The 16,369-nt window shown below is 47.3% G+C and overlaps 1 protein-coding gene across 15 annotated transcripts in view; it reads left to right on the top strand.

Annotated features, from left to right (window-relative positions):
- The window catches only part of DLGAP1 (DLG associated protein 1), an 825,909-nt gene that overhangs the window by 653,022 nt on the left and 156,518 nt on the right, over window positions 1–16,369 (top strand). For all 15 annotated transcript variants that reach the window (XM_060200748.1, XM_060200749.1, XM_060200751.1 and 12 more), the window contains one exon: window positions 2,397–2,637. In XM_060200748.1, coding sequence (XP_060056731.1) covers window positions 2,397–2,637 — 241 coding nt within the window. The remainder of the gene's footprint in view (window positions 1–2,396; window positions 2,638–16,369) is intronic.

Consider the following 16,369-nt stretch of genomic DNA (forward strand, 5'->3'; position numbering starts at 1 on the left):
ACAATGTGTAAGATAGAGGAAACAGATGCATTAGAGTTAATACTGTGGGAGATGGACGTCCTTTCCCAGGGACTGAAATTTGAAGAAGCTCCCAGATGTCCTATGACAGATGTGTCGTTCAAAAAAATCGTGTCGCATATACACAGTGGAGTATTACTCAGCTGTTAAAATGATGAAGTTGTTTCCTTCGCCACATTTTGGATAGAATTTGAAGATATCGTGTTAAGTGAGACAAACCAAAAAGAGAAGGACAAATACCAAGTAATTCGCTCTGGTGGGGGTAGGTAGCATAATGGTTATGCAGAGACTGTCATGCCTCAAGCTTCAAAGCCCCAGGTTCAATCCCTTGCACCACCATAAACCAGAGCTGATCAGTGCTCTGATTAAAAAAAAAGATCTCACCTATAGGTGGGACTTAACAGGGACAGGGAGAGGGAACGTGAAGTGATATGGTGTATTTGTCAAAGAAAAGGCTTCTGGGGAATGAAGTGGTTGGAGAGAGCCTTGGGGTCCTGGTGTCCCGTAGAAAACTATCCATGGGAGATGAGAAATGGCATTGTAAACCATTAACCTCCCAATAAAAATGAGAGAGCTGGGCGAGGGTAGGTAGCATAGTGGCCATGTAAAAAGACTCTCATGCCTGAGGCTCCAAAGTCTCAGGTTCAATCCCCCGCACCACCATAAACCAGAGCTGAGCCGTGCTGTGGTAAAAATAAAATAAAATGATAAAGTAAAATAGGGAGGAGGAAAATATAAAATTAAAAGGGGGGGCAGGGGTGACCACCTAGCTGAGCACACGTGTGCTGATTTGCAAGGACCCAGGTTCCAGCCCCTCAGAGGGAAAACTTCAGGAGCGATAAAACAGAGCTCTCTCTCCATTTCCCCCTTCCACTTGATTTCCCTATCTCTGTCCGAAATAGGTAAATAAATAAAAATGTAATAAAACATTTTTAAGAGAGAAGAGGAGGGAGCTGGGTGGAGGCGCACCTGCCTGAGCGCACATATCACAGTGTGCAAGGACCCAGGTTCGTGCCCCCGGTCCCCACAGGCAGGGGGAAAGCTTTGTGAGGGATGAAGCAGGGCTGCAGGTGTCTGTCCATCCACCTCCCTCTCTGTCTCCCCCTACCTTCTCGATTCCTGTCTGTCTCTATCCAATAAATAAGTAAAGGTAATACAGAGCGAGAGAGAGAGAGAGAGAGAGAGAAGGGAGGAGAAAAGAGAAGAGAGAAAAAAGGAAAGAAAGAACAAGGAAGGGAGAAAGAGAAAGAAAAGTAAGGCAGGAAGGAGGGAGGGAGGGAGGAAGGAGGAAGGAGAGAGTGAAGAAAGAAGAAGGGAGAAAGAGAAAGAAGGAAGGAGGGAGGGAGGGAGGGAGGAAAGAGAGGAAAGAAAGAAGAAGGGAGAAAGAAAATGGAAGAAAGGAAGGAGAGAGGGAAGGAAGGAGAGAGGGAGAAAGAAAATGGAAGAAAGGAAGGAGAGAGGGAAGGAAGGAGAGAGGGAGGAAAGAGAGAGGGGAGAAAGAAGAAGGGAGAAAGAAAGTGTCGACTATGTAATGATAAAGAAAGCAGCTGGGGGCCAGGCCGTGGTGCACCTGGTTGAACACACACATCACAGGGCACAAGGACCCAGGTTCAAGAACCTGCTCCCCACCTGCAGGGGGGAAGCTTCACAAGTGCTGAAGCAGGGCTGCAGGGGTCTCTCTCCCTCTCTCCCTCCCCTTCCCTTCGAAATGTCTCTGTCTCTATTAAATAATAAATAAATTTTTAAAAGAAAGCAGATGTATATAATAAGACCTACATTTCCATCTAACTTTGAGTTGTATCTTAAGGGTGAAAAAAACATCCAACAACAGATGAGTGACTGAGCAAGTTGTGGTCTATACACCCCATGGAATACTACTCAGCTGTAAAAAAAGGGTGGACCTTGAAAAATGCATGTGAAGTGAAATAAATCAGAAACAGAAGGATGAATATGGGATGATCTCACTCTCAGGCCAAAGTTGAAAAACAAGATCAGAAAAGAAAACACAAGTAGAACCTGAAATGGAATTGGCGTATGGCACCCAAGTAAAAGACTCTGGGGTGGGTGGGTGGGGAGAGTACAGGTCCATGAAGGATGACAGAGGACTAGTGGGGGTTGTATTGTTGTATGGAAAACTGGGGGATGTATTTACTGTTGAATGTAAAACATTAATTCCCCAATAAAGAAATTTTTTTAAAAAGGTGAAAAAAAAAGAAAGAAAGAAGGAAGGAAGGAAGGAGGGAGGGAGGGAGGGAGGGAAGGAAGGAAGGAAGGGAGGAAGGGAGGAAGGAGGGAGAGAGGGAGGGAGGAAGGAGGGAGGCGGCAAGGTTTGTGGAGGAACTGGCGGGGTGACCTGCTGTCTGTGTGTCCGTCCTCAGGTGAGCGAGATGGAGGTGAACGGGCAGTTCGAGTCGGTGTGCGAGTCGGTGTTCAGCGAGCTGGAGTCGCAGGCGGTGGAGGCGCTGGACCTGCCGCTGCCCGGCTGCTTCCGCATGCGGAGCCACAGCTACGTGCGCGCCATCGAGAAGGGCTGCTCGCAGGACGACGAGCGCCTGTCCCTGCGGTCCTCGTCCCCGCCGCGCACCGCCACCACCGTGAGGACCATCCAGAGCAGCACCGGTGAGTGGGCCGCCCGGCGCCGCCGTCCCAGGCCGCGGGGCAGTGGCTCTGCCAGGTCCCTGCCTGTCCTCCCACGCGCACACCTCTCTTCCCTGCCCATGTGCAGCTCCCTTATGGACACCAGCCACCCAGCCACACAGGTACAGAGCAGAGCCAGCTGCCTTCCCACCACCCACCCGACAAACCCATCCCGCTCAGTCTCTGCTTGTATGGTGTAAATCAGGCACTCAGCCTTCAGTGTCAGAATACGAATCAGTTTTTTAATTCTGAGAGACCCACACAATGATCAGCGCAGAAGACCAGAAATACCGTTGTAAGAAAAGAGAGGAAATGAATGGATGGTCCCAGAGTACTCGTTGAACATTTTATGAATTTGTTTTCCATTGTGACAGAAGGCAGACTTGTTTCATTAGTGTGAACTCCATTAGTATCCTCTCCTTCTCCCTCTAAGATGCATCTAGATTTCTGCTGTTGAACTGGGTTTTTGCTAGTGGGTTGCAGGCAGAAATGCAGAGAAGAGCCTAACTGGCTCTCCTGACACTGGAACCAGCCTGGGAACATCTCAGTAGCTGTAAGCTGTGTACCGTGTGCGTGTTGAGAGGTAGATAAATAGATAGATATTCTTTTAACACTGGGTCTAGGGAGAAAATTCCCCCCAGCTTAACTTTTATTGAATTCAGTATAACTCCAATACAGACAGCTCTACAAGAATATCATCAAACCTAGAATCAAGATAAATAATGAACAAATTAGAAGGAAACGCTTGTGCATGATTCAATTTTAGTTCTCAGTGCATCAGCTATCATTCATGCAGAACTTCTGCAAGCTTGAGAAATAGTAGGTCCTGAAATCTGAGTTTAAAAAAATCCTACTAACAAGAAAGAAATATGGATCTTAAGTCTGAATTTGTCACATAAATGTCCACTCGATGTTAAACAATAATCCGTTCTTGACCAGTGCTGCAAGGCAAGTCTGACCATGCTTGGCTATCCCCAACCAGAGAGAGGGGCTTTTCTTGCCCACCACAATTACATGCAGAAAGGAGACTGATAAGGCTGGCTACTGAAACATAAGACATTCTGAAGCATCACCCTTGGACATATCATATGTATGTGTGTGCCGGCATTCACGCCGTAAAGGCAGTCCCCAGACTGCCCTGTGCCTTTCAACCTGTCCCATCTTCCCCACCCTAGTGCACACTCAGCCCCGTCCCAGTGTCCGCCCCACTGCTCTCGTAACGATTTCATCACCTGTCTGCGTCTCTTCCGTCACAAAGTCACTCTTGGAATACGGAAAAATCATGCCCATGCTCAGAAGTGCCGAGGGAGGGAAGAGGACCGTAGGCTCCCTCCTCCTCCCCCAGGGAACTGTCCTGTGGAAAAAGTGACAAGAGCCTCCAGAGTAGCTTTTTATTTATCTTTTCTTCCTGCTCACCTCCGAGGATTCTGTCACTTTAGAGACAATTCACTTATGCTTCCTGCATTCAATCTTGTGCTGTTTTCTTCACCTCAAACACCTCATGCAAGACCATTTAAGACTCTTCCCAGGTACTCTGGAGATTCAGAGTTGCTGCAGTAGGGTTGCCACACAGGAAAGTCGCTTATTCAAGATGAATAATGTGTCATTTTGTAGCATGAGCATACGCCAAACTTCACACTGGACATGCTTGTGCTATAAAAGTATTTGTAGGGAGTCGGGCTGTAGCGCAGCGGGTTAAGCGCAGGTGGCGCAAAGCACAAGGACCGGCATAAGGATCCCGGTTCGAGCCCCCAGTTCCCCACCTGCAGGGGAGTCGCTTCATAAGCGGTGAAGCAGGTCTGCAGGTGTCTGTCTTTCTCTCCCCCTCTCTGTCTTCCCCTCCTCTCTCCATTTCTCTCTGTCCTATCCAACAACGACAACAACAATAATAACTACAACAATAAAACAACAAGGGCAACAAAAGGGAATAAATAAAATAAATATTTAAAAAATTAAAAATAAATAAATAAATGAAAGTATTTGTAGTGTTTATTTATGTAACAAACCCATCAAAGGGGGCCAGGCAGTGGCACACTTGGTTAAGCGCTCACCTTACAAACCCATCAAAGAAGGAAATAGATAGGACCGAGGGGCATATTCTGGGTTCCTCTGTTTGGAATGCAAACTGAATAGAAGGGCCTTAGGCAAAAGCAGGACGGGGAGAAGTAAATGAAAACACCACGGAGATGACGGCATCCCTCTTGGGGAACTACACCTGCCTGCAGTTCCTCGCGTGCAGAGGCGCAGGGGGGCTTGGCTGCAGCTATTGGAGGTTAGGGGCGAGAAGGCAGGACTTGGCCTTGGGAGCAGTGAAGCATCAGATACCAGGCTTTTTGCAAAGAGTAGCTATTGACGTCACCTCTAACCAGTAGACTAAATAATATAATATATCCTCTTTACAGAAACCTTCATAGCACATTCAGAGCCAGGCTGTCAGATCATTGAGAGTAACTTCAGGAATTCAATATCCTCTTTCACAGTTTAGGCCACCAGCTTGTTCTCTTTATAAAATACCACTGATACATTGATATTGGTAGAATAAGATTCTGTGTCCTTCCTTCTACCCTTCCTATTTCCCTATATACTTTTACTGATCTTTCTCTGTCCTCCGTCCCAGCTGCTTTCTCTAACAACTCAGAATTTCCTTTTCTCCCTCACATGATCATAGTACTCCCCTAATATTTCCTTCTCTTACTGCTTTCCTTCCTACACCGAACCAAATGTAACTTCCTATAGGGAGCACCGTGAATCTACTTTCCCACAGGAAGTATTTACAGCTGTTTTAAAGAATGCACTCGCCTGTGGCAATCAGGAAGCACGTCTAATGTTAATCTCCCCGTGCACACGGGTCAAACTCATGTCTGCGTTAGGAGGACGTGACTCACGCAGACCCCTCCTCTCTTATTGGGCTCATTATTCTTGGTTCTCGTAACGGATTCCATTTCCCTAGACTTCCCCTTGACTGAAAACAATTCTTGAGCTTTGAAAATTGCAGGTATTAGTCACAACGTGTCCTCACAGCAATCCACTCAGTTTCACTGCCCAAGTTTGCCACAAAATGTGCTATAAAGTCTTGTTCTTCAGGCCATGTTCATTCTTCATTAGCAAAATGAAATCAGAGACAGAAGTTGGCCAGACAGTCTGATGCTACCTGAAGGTCATGAAAGAAGATTCCCTCTCAAAGGTCCTAGTAGGGAGTCGGGCAGTAGCGCAGCGGGTAAGCGCAGGTGGCGCTAAGCGCAAGGACCGGCATAAGGATCCCGGTTCGAGCCCCCAGCTCCCCACCTGCAGGGGAGTCGCTTCACAGGCGGTGAAGCAGGTCTGCAGGTGTCTGTCTTTCTCTCCCCCTCTGTCTTCCCCTCCTCTCTCCATTTCTCTGTCCTATCCAACAATGATGACATTAACAATAACAATAATAATTGCAACGATAAAACAAGGGCAACAAAAGAGAATAAATAAATAAATATTTTTTAAAGGCCCTAGTAGTGTGAGCAAGGACTAATGGAGACACAGATTCCTCACTGATCAGGGCAGATTAGAAACTGAGGTAGAGAGTGACTTACAATGACGCTTCCTTGATTTGTTGACTTCCTAACTTGTCTGACTAAAATAAAAATTGTATGTCCTCTCAACCTACGATCTATCTTAAATATCCATCTATCTCTCCATCTAGTAGATTAAATAAGACCTCTGAAAACAACTGTACTTGAAACTATTAGATTAAAGTTAAGAGTGACTTTCGAAAAATACAATGAAGGGGGAGAGAGGCAGGCAGTTATCCTGGTGGCTGTGGGGAGAAATAGCCCCATCTCCCTTATTTGACTATTTTAGAGAAGAGTAGAGGTCAGTGCCAGAGCCCAAACCTCCAAATTAGAGAGTTAAATGAGACCTGCCTCTTACGAAACACCCTGCAGTTGGGAGGCCGGGGGTTCGAACCAGGATCCTTGTGTGTTGGTGCCTGCTCTTTGTACTATATCTGCTTAACCCGGTGCACCATGGCCCGGCCCAGCTCCAACTTTATCACCTATTGAGAAACTGTTGATTGACAAGATTTTGAAGGCTTTCTTTTCCATCAAATTTTCTGGGGGGGAAAAATGAAGAAAATATGTGCTTTGTCACATATTATTAAATAACTGTTCAGGCTAGTTTGTCTGTGTAAGACACTTAAAATTAAATTAAAGATGAAGACATAGACGTTAAAATACATCAAGAGAAGGCCTGCAAGAAGAAAACACTCGTTGGGTTTCAAGTTTCATACTACACTTGGCTATTGTGCGTTATGATGGATTTGAAAGATCAAATTCTTAATCCTCTGATCTAGTTACAGTGTTGTCAGACAGTGCTGCTGACCGGGGGGAAAATGCCAATGTATGTTGGCAGGTGCTAAATTCTGTGACTGATGAAATGGCCAGAGTTAAATAATAATAATCCTTATCTAACTACCTCTATTAAATCATAAAAGAAAAATTTAAGATTCACAATCGAGTTGCAAAGGTCCATCAAGAAACACAAATTTTCTAATCAGGCTCCTTGAATACTTAATATATGAGAAATGCCTCAACCAAATTAATCACCTGACAACAAAGACACTAAAGACTCACTTTTTCATCTTCGTGCTGCTACCTCCATGGACACTACTTCATAGCCAAAGGAACTGCCACTTGTAAAAAACATCCAAAGTCCAGAGTTGTCTGCTGCGATTCTTACTTTGCTTTAATAAACACGTTAAAGCAATAACAGCTGAAAACATAAGCCAGGGGAGTCGGGTGGTAGCGCAGCGGGTTAAGCACAGGTGGTGCAAAGCACAAGGACCGGTATAAGGATCCCGGTTCGAGCCCCCGGTTCCCCACCTGCAGGGGAGTCGCTTCACAGGCGGTGAAGCAGGTCTGCAGGTGTCTGCCTTTCTCTCCCCCTCTCTGTCTTCCCCTCCTCTCTCCATTTCTCTCTGTCCTATCCAACAACGACGACATCAATAACAACAACAATAACTACAGCAATTAAACAAGGGCAACAAAAGGGAATAAATATTTTTAAAAAACACATAAGCCAGGTGTAAGTGGACTAGTTCACCTGGGCAGTCGGATGCTTTGCCACTCAGGAGACAAGCTCAAACTTCTAGCAACACTTCATAGTCGTACCAAGGTGCTGGGGGGACTCAATTCTATGGTGTCTCTCCTTGTCTGTCTGTGTCTGTCTCTGTGTCTGGAAAAGTCAGCTTGGAGTGGTGAAAGCCTGACAAAAAGGGGAAGGAAGCAACAGAGGGAACAAAGAAAGAAGGAACAAAGGAGCCAAGGAAGGAAAGAAAGGGAAGGAGACAGAAGCCATACTTAGAATTCGTACTGGCAGTCAGGTAACGACACAGGCACTTTGGTAGCAGAAATGGTTTAGCTGCAGGTGGGGTTTCCACAAGCCAAGATTTTGTATTTCTGTCTGTTCCTTTTGCCACTGCTATTCTGCCAAAGTCTCAGGACAGCTCTTTCCAAGCTGCCGAGTGTCTTTATTTAAAAACGGAGGACAAAATGGTTAGTGCCTTGACTTTACTATACCGGCAAATAAGACGCTCATATTTATGGTGGTGATGAATCAGTGAGCTCATAGTGCTAGCAGCAAGCCCCAGCAATAATCCTGGTGGCTAAGAAAAAAAAAATTGCTCACCTGAAATATAAATAGCTCTCCACCAGGAAGAAGAATCAACAACAACAACAACAAAGTCCTTCAGTGCCTTCTAAACTGCTGAAATCAAGAATGAAAGCCCTGGGCTTTCAATGTCTCTACTAGTCACAGAAGGTCTCTGTACTCAACAGTGGGTGAAAGGTCTGAATGCCACCTGACTCATAGTTTCTGCGAGGGCTGCACAATTAATTCACTGTGGAAACATACACCGTTCTTCTGCACCAGATCGGCTCCAGGAATGTTTGTGGGGAGCTGACTGATAGGTGGGCATGTTGGACTGGCTCAAGAAATGTTCTGCTTCACTGAGTGCTGTCAGATTATAAAATGTCCCAACAGCTCCACAGAAGCAGGAAATTCTTGACGTTTCTCTCATGCACCAGGAAAGAAACCACCTCAATGGGGATGGTGTTACTCTCACACCATCTTGAGGAACAAACTGTCAATAATTTCTCCTTTGGGGGAAAGAGCCAGAAATGGGCAGCTGTGCAAATCCAGGAGACTGGTCCACATTAACGTTTGCAAATAAAGACTTGTGTTTTATTCTCAGACGGATTCTACCACGTTATCTCTCTCCACTTCTCCAAGCAAAAGCTCCATGGAGGTGAAATCTTTATCTTTGTTTTTTACTATTTATAAGTAAAGATGCTATGCTAGTTCTGTCCTGAGACTAGTCTTCACCTGCTCTTAAAATTTCTGCTTGATCTGTGACTATCTGAATAAAGATTTCATTGACGGCTAACTGCATACCTGAAATGAATTCAAAATTAAAAAGAAACTCTAAAAAAAATAAAATAAATTTTTAAAAAAGAAAAGAAACGGGGAGTCAGTCGGGCGGTAGCGCGACGGGTTAAGCGCAGGTGGCACAAAGCGCAAGGACCGGCGTAAGGATCCCGGTTCGAGCCCCCGGCTCCTCACCTGCAGGGGAGTCACTTCACAGGCGGTGAAGCAGGTCTGCAGGTGTCTGTCTTTCTCTCCCCCTCTCTGTCTTCCCCTCCTCTCTCCATTTCTCTCTGTCCTCTCCAACAACAACAGTAACAACAACAATAAAAAAAACAAGGGCAACAAAAGGGAATCAATAAATATTAAGAAAAGAAAGAGACGGTTTGTATTTTCCTTCAGGCTTTATCTTCCCAATTTTCCATAGTGAGTATGTTTCATTTTCATTAAAAACAAACACGTTTGTAAGAATAGAAATGGTATTCAGTGGTAAAGGTCCTATTTGGAAACTCTAGTTCATCTTGTATCAGTGTGTTCCTTGAGTTTCACCTTTCTCGTCCCGTCTTCATGATTAAAGGAAGTCTCGAGGGTTGAGTGATTAGGCCAGGTAACTGAAGACCATCTCTGCAAAGATGCTGCCTTGGAACCATCGTCATTTTAGCTAGGCACAGACTACCCCGTCCAGAGAGGGGATTTTAAACATACACAGGGTCTTTCCAAGAGACTTTTCTTTGTCTTCCTGGATCTTACCTGGTAGCAGGTAAGATTATTTTCCCTTTTGTAGTTTCCCTGTTTCTCTCTTCAGATGTCAGAGGCAGTTAATTTTCAAATGACAGTTGCAGGTGGTTTGGGAAGAGAAGGGAGTTCAGGACAAAGGAAGAAAGCTCCATGAGACCAGCTTGTGGTATCTATAGAAGCATAAAGCCAAACCGTTGTGGTGCTTATTCTGACAAAGCTCAGCTCCCAGACTCAAAGGAGCCTTCAGCTTTTACCTGTGTTCTGGCCAGAAAGGTGCCCCAAGCAATTATGACACCAGAAAAGCTTTCCACCACAGCCAGGCTACCTGTGTTTCCACAAAGCTGAGGACTCTTTAAAATAAGAAAACAGAAGTTCTGGGTGTGTGAGATGCAGATAACTGTGGAAAATACTCATCATTTTTTAAAAGTATTTATTTATTTATTGGATAGAGACCGTCAGAAATCAAGAGGGAAAGGGGAAGATAGAGAGGGAGAGAGACAGAGAGACACCTGCAGCCCTGCTTCACCACTCACGAAGCTTTTCCCCTGCTGGTGGGGGCCAGGGACTCAAACCTGGGTCCTTGTGCCCTGTGACATGTGCTCTCAACTAGGTGCGCCATCACCTGGCCTTGCTCATCATTATTCATTGAGAGGAAACGGGCCAGAGAAATAGCATCCTGTCTGAGCACTGACTTGCATGCCGGCAGCCCCCAAGTATCCTGAGTCAGTCCTGTCACTGCCCCGTGTCAGAGCCAGCCAGTGCTCTCCTTTCTCTCTCATCTCTCAACTTCTTCAAACAGAGAAAATGGGGTTGGAAACCTCACACTAAACATTTTAAGAACTCTTGTGGGAGTCGGGCGGTAGCGCAGCGGGTTAAGCGCAGGTGGCGCAAAGCGCAAGGACCGGCGTAAGGATCCCGGTTCGAGCCCCTGGTTTCCCCACCTGCAGGGGAGTCGCTTCCCAGGCGGTGAAGCAGGTCTGCAGGTGTCTGTCTTTCTCTCCCCCTCTCTGTCTTCCCCTCCTCTCTCCATTTCTCTCTGTCCTATCCAACAATGATGACATCAACAACAACAATAATAATAACTACAACAATAAAACAAGGGCAACAAAAGGGAAAATAAATATTTAAAAATAAATAAATACTTGTTCCCTTGTGCAGCCTTCATCTAAAGCAGGTGGGGACTGGCATGGGTCTGGACATGGCCAGGCAACTGCAGGCAAGACTCGAAGCTCCATAAATCTAGGAGGTCTTTCACCACACTAAGGACTCAGGTGTGATTGATCATCTTGTACAACCTGCAAATACTCTTATAAATGTCCAGCGATCCTTGGCAAGAAAAAGTTTCTCCGCCCCTGACATGAAAGAGGGAGCATGTTTGCTGTGTTGCCCCTGCGTTTTTAAAGGTGTTTTTAAATATTGTTTGTTTGTTATTGGATAGAGACAGAAATTGAGAGGGAAGGAGAGATAGAGAGGGAGAGAGACAGAGAGACGCCTGCAGCCTGGCTATACCACTCGTGAAGCTTTCCCCCTGCAGGTGGGGACCAGGGGCTCAAACCTGGGTCCTCGCGCACCGTAATGTGTACACTTAACCAGTGCGCCACCGCCTGGCCCCTATCTTGTGCATTTTAAAAAACACAAGTGCATCCAGCTGGTGAAAGAGTTCTGGGGGATGGTGCGTGCTGCTTTGTCCTGTGCTCAACTGGGTTCACGCCTCAAAGCTTCGGGGCTGTGACCTCTTTCTCTCTCCCTCTCACCCTCCCTTTTTGTACCACTGTCTAAAATAAATAAATACATCAAGGGAACAGATGCATCAGTTGACGCAGTTTCAACCTGTTAGGAGGTCTATGGAATGTGAGCTGACTGTGTGAGAGACAGTCTCACCGGAGAACAGCATGTCCCTGCCCCGCCCTGTCTGCAGAGAATGACCATTAGCTTCCACGACAGCTGTGTATGTTAATACAGAGTGTTGTTTTCTTTCTCTGGGTTTATACCTGCCACCATTCCTACACAACCTCTGCTTCTGAGGAAAGAAACTAACACAATTAACTATTTAAATGTGTGTTTAATTTATAATGAGTCTTCCCAAAGGCAGCTGTTGGCCTTGCTTGCATAACTTGTAGAGGGAAAGCCCTAAATTGCCTTAGAAGAAAGTCATGCATGGCTTGGCTTGGCTTCCAAAGAAAGACTTAATAGGATTATATTACTGGACAGGACACCCACATTTCTCACCCCCTAAATTGGTTCCAAATCAAAATTATATTTTTTGCAGTGGGTGGGATTAAGAAACATTTGGTGCTCAGATAAAGTGCTTCTGGAAAGAACTATTTCTGATGTTTAACACCACACCTCCGGAAACATTTGGACATTTCAGAAGAGGAAAGAATTTTGATAGTGTCCTTTCTTCTTGCCTTTATTTTCCTGTATAATTCAAAATAGAAAAGTCATGTGCAGGTGGGGGTAGATAGATAGCATCATGGTTATGCAAAGAGATTTTCATGCCTGATGTTCCCAGGTTCAATCCCCCACACCACCGTAAGCCAGAACTGAGCAGTGCTCTGGTAAAAAATAAAATAAGGGAGAAAGAAAAAAAGAGAGAAAGAAAGGGAGAAAAGTCTTGTGGTCCAGGACGTATAAAGCATTGGACTCTCAAGCATGAGGTCCTAAATTCAATCCCCAGAAGCACATGTACCAGAGTGATGTCTGGTTCTTTCTCTCCTCCCATCTTTCTCATAAATAAGTAAATAAATAAATAAAATCTTTTTAAAAATAGTCATCTTCAAAACCTTTTTTTTATTCTCCCTGTGCTAATTCTCCCTGTCCACACGGGCTAAAGATGAGGCGCACACAGATCACTGGACCACCAACAGAGGCGGCGTCTGGCTCAGCTCTGCCTCCCGTCCAATTCCTCTGCACAGCCGGCAAACCCCAAATGCTCCCCCACACACACATCCGCGGCACACCCAGCCTCTGTGCACTGTTTCTGCTCAGATCACTCTTAACAGAGGAAACACCGCTCAATGCTTACAATCAACTGAAAGGCCTACTGAGTTTAGAGACCAGAACTGAAAGGAAGAGCCCACAGCTCTCCCCTCACCGAGCAGGCTTCTATTCCGTCTGCATCCCCTCTCGTTGTCCCCAAGGCAAGATGCAGATGTTCAGACTTGTAGCTACTAACAAGCTGCTGGGAGCTTCACTCGGCTCCCCTTTCGGCAAAAGCCTCCCCCCCACCCCCGCCACCCTTGACAATTCTTTCCAGTTACTGCAGAAAGAGCGGGAGAGGCCTATCCATCTGGGAGTCACTCTCCTCCCTTGCCTGCTTTGTGTCAGCTCTGCCAGGTGTGGGTAACTGAACTGTTTTTCAAGAAAAGGTGGTCGGGAGTTCAACTGGTAGCAGCTGTGCAAACTCACGCTGCTGATAAAGCTGTGAGTGGTGGGGGAGAAGCGGGGAGAGGAGGTGCCTGGAGTCCCCAGGAGCCCTGCCCGGGGCTTGTGCTGGTCTCCAGACCCCCAGTAGCTGGCATAGGATTTTGGCACCATAGCAGAGCTTTGAATGGAGAGGCTGACAATACAACTGTGCATGTTTTTCCAATATTCATGGCCCCAGAGCCCCTGTTCCTTCCAGGGGCCACCCTGCCCCACCCATCTGAAAAGATCTGAAGAATCTCGTGTAGGAAAGACAAAGCTGGAGGCCGTGTCGATATCTTAGATGTCAGACTTTCAAGCTTGCGATGTGAAAGCAAGGGGGTGGGTGCCGTTTACACAGACTTACATGCTTCTTCAGTATGCCTGCCTAAACTAGTATTTCAACAACCTGCACAGACTGGTAACTTAGCCTGTTTACCGAAAGATGTTATGGCATTTGCCTTCCCATTTTCTCTGCTGGAGACCCATACAATTTCGGTTACAATGAACGGAGGACTGATAAGAGGGGACTCTGGCTCGAGCCTCCAGCTCCCCACCTGCAGGGGAGTCGCTTCACAGGGGGTGAAGCAGGTCTGCAGGTGTCTTTCTCTCTTCCTGTCTTCCCCTCCTCTCTCTACTTCTCTGTCCTATCCAACAACAACGACATCAGTAACAACAATAACTACAACAATAAAAACAAGGGCAACAAAAATGGAATAAATAAATATTTTTAAAATTAGTTCAAAAAAAAAAAGAGGGTACTCTGTGACCTGGCCACTCCTTGCCAGCTCTTACCTCCTCACCCACCTCCAGTTCGACACTCCCAAGAGTTTCTTCTAAGGGACCTTCTCAGAAGTTTAACCTGTTACTTACAGAAAGTAACCCCCCGAATCTTAATAACTGAAATTAAGTGCCCAGATAGTTCTCTAAGGAGAGGCCCATGGGGGGTTAAAATGGACACAAGGAAGCAGGAGCCCCAGGTAAGACGTCTCAGTGGGAAAGCAGGGTCACTGGGGCGTTGAGGGCCACCCCATGGTAAGCAGAAGCCACGTGCAAGCCCACAGCTGGAGCAGCCCAGGTTCCCAAAGTCCAGCCTGCTCAGAACCACAGAATCACTGGTCTCACCGCTCCCAGTCCATGCTGTCACACAGCACCTCTCCAACAGCCAAGTGACCCCCACCAAAAAGCAAGAGAGAGAGCTGAGCGGCCAGCCTCCCGTGCTGTAACCGGTCACCGTGCACCCGCAGCCTCTGCTGCACAGGGAAACCCAAAACCTGTCAGCCTCCCCCACCCCAGACTCAGACCCAGCGATAGCTTACCGAAGAACGAGAGCGAGAGAGAGTGAGAGAGAGCGAGAGAGAGAGAGAGAGAGAGAGAGAGATGAGCGGCCAGCCTCCTGTTTGGTAACCGGTCACCGTGCACCTGCAGCCTCGGCCTTCCCACCAGCCAGAACAGGGAAACCCAAAACCTGTCAGCCTCCCCCACCCCAGACTCAGACCCAGCGATAGCTTACCGAAGAACGAGAGCGAGAGAGAGCGAGAGAGAGAGAGCTGAGCGGCCAGCCTCCCGTGCAGTAACCGGTCACCGTGCACCTGCAGCCTCGGCCTTCCCGCCGGCCAGAACAGGGAAACCCAAAACCCGTCAGCCTCCCCCAACCCCAGACTCAGACCCGGCGTGAGCTTACCAATCTGGCTTGGAAGGAAGATGTGGGGTGCATGCGGTCCACACGTCTGTCTGTTTGTCTCCCTGCTCCAGCCTCCCCCACTGGCCATCCCACTTAATCACAGTCAGGTGTGCCGGCGTGTGCCGGCGTCTTACCTGCGCTCCACAGGGCTGATTACTGGCTCAAGTCTACGAGGCCGCACCTGGGTGGGCACTTGTGCTCCTGAAACGCCGTGTAGACAAGACATTTCACGTGGCTAGTTCTTAAGCTTTGTTTTCAGCATCCACAGGCGGTGTGATGGTCTGGCTCAGCTTTTTCTCTTTAAGTCAGTGATTTAATAATGAGCAGTAAGACTGAAGGGTGAGAGGGGCACAAGTCCACACAGTTCCCACCGCTAGAGTTCCATGTCCCATCCCCTCCATTGGAAGCTTCCCTGTTCTTTACCCCCTCTGAGAGCCTGGATGAGAATTCTTTTTTTAAAAAAAAAAATATTTATTTATTCCCTTTTGTGTTGCCCTCGTCATTTTGTTTTTCCTTTTTTTTTTTAGCCAGAGCACTACTCAGCTCTGGCTTATGGTGGTGCAGGGGATTGAACCTGGGACTTTAGAGCCTCAGGCATGAGAGTCTCTGCATAACCATGATGCTATCTACCCCTGCCTATTGCCCTTGTTTTTTATTGTTGTAGCTATTATTGATGTTGTCGTTGCTGGATAGGACAGAGAGAAATGGAGAGAGGAGGGGAAGACAGAGAGGAGGAGAGAAAGACACCTGCAGACCTGCTTCACCACCTGTGAAGCGACTCCCCTGCAGGTGGGGAGCCGGGGGCTCGAACCGGGATCCTCACGCCGGTCCTTGCGCTTTACACCACATGCGCTTAACCCGCTGCGCTCCCGACCAAAATTCTTTGGGGAGCAGAAGGTGGGATTTCTGGCTCCGTTTTATGATGAGAATTGCTCCCTGAAGTTCCCCGAGGTCTCAGGGTCCTGTCATCCCGTTCTGCGGCTACCACATTCCAGTAGCTGAAAGCAGAGGTGGTCCGCTCACTGCTTCTTCCTTACAACCCAGGCCTGGCTCAGGCCCCCCCCACACACACACACACACCCCTCTCCCTGCTCCATCACCCCGAGACACTTAATGTACAAGCACAGGGAACTCTAGCTGCCTTGCCTGCCGTGTGTCCGTCACAGCTGTTCAGGCCTTGCGCTCTGGCGGGAGAGTGCAGCCCACTCAGGTCTCTGTGCCCACGGCCTGCCTGCAGGAGTGAGCTGTGCTGTGGCGTCTCAGCCATAGTAGGCCCTGGGCTCTGCAGCTGTGGCCACCCTGCCTGGATCCCTCTGACACTCCCACCCCAGGCCACAGCCATCTGCTACCCATGTCTCCTCCACTCATTCACAATCCTGTCTGTGTCTTTTTCCCTTTTACCACCAGGACTTTGACTGGTAGCTTGGTGACTCCACCGTTCCCAGTGGCACTTTCTTTTTTTGTTGTTAATTTTTTTAATGTTTATTTATTATTCCCTTT

The sequence above is a fragment of the Erinaceus europaeus genome, chromosome 10 (genome assembly GCF_950295315.1).
Source record: "Erinaceus europaeus chromosome 10, mEriEur2.1, whole genome shotgun sequence".
In the NCBI taxonomy this organism is placed as follows: domain Eukaryota; kingdom Metazoa; phylum Chordata; class Mammalia; order Eulipotyphla; family Erinaceidae; genus Erinaceus; species Erinaceus europaeus.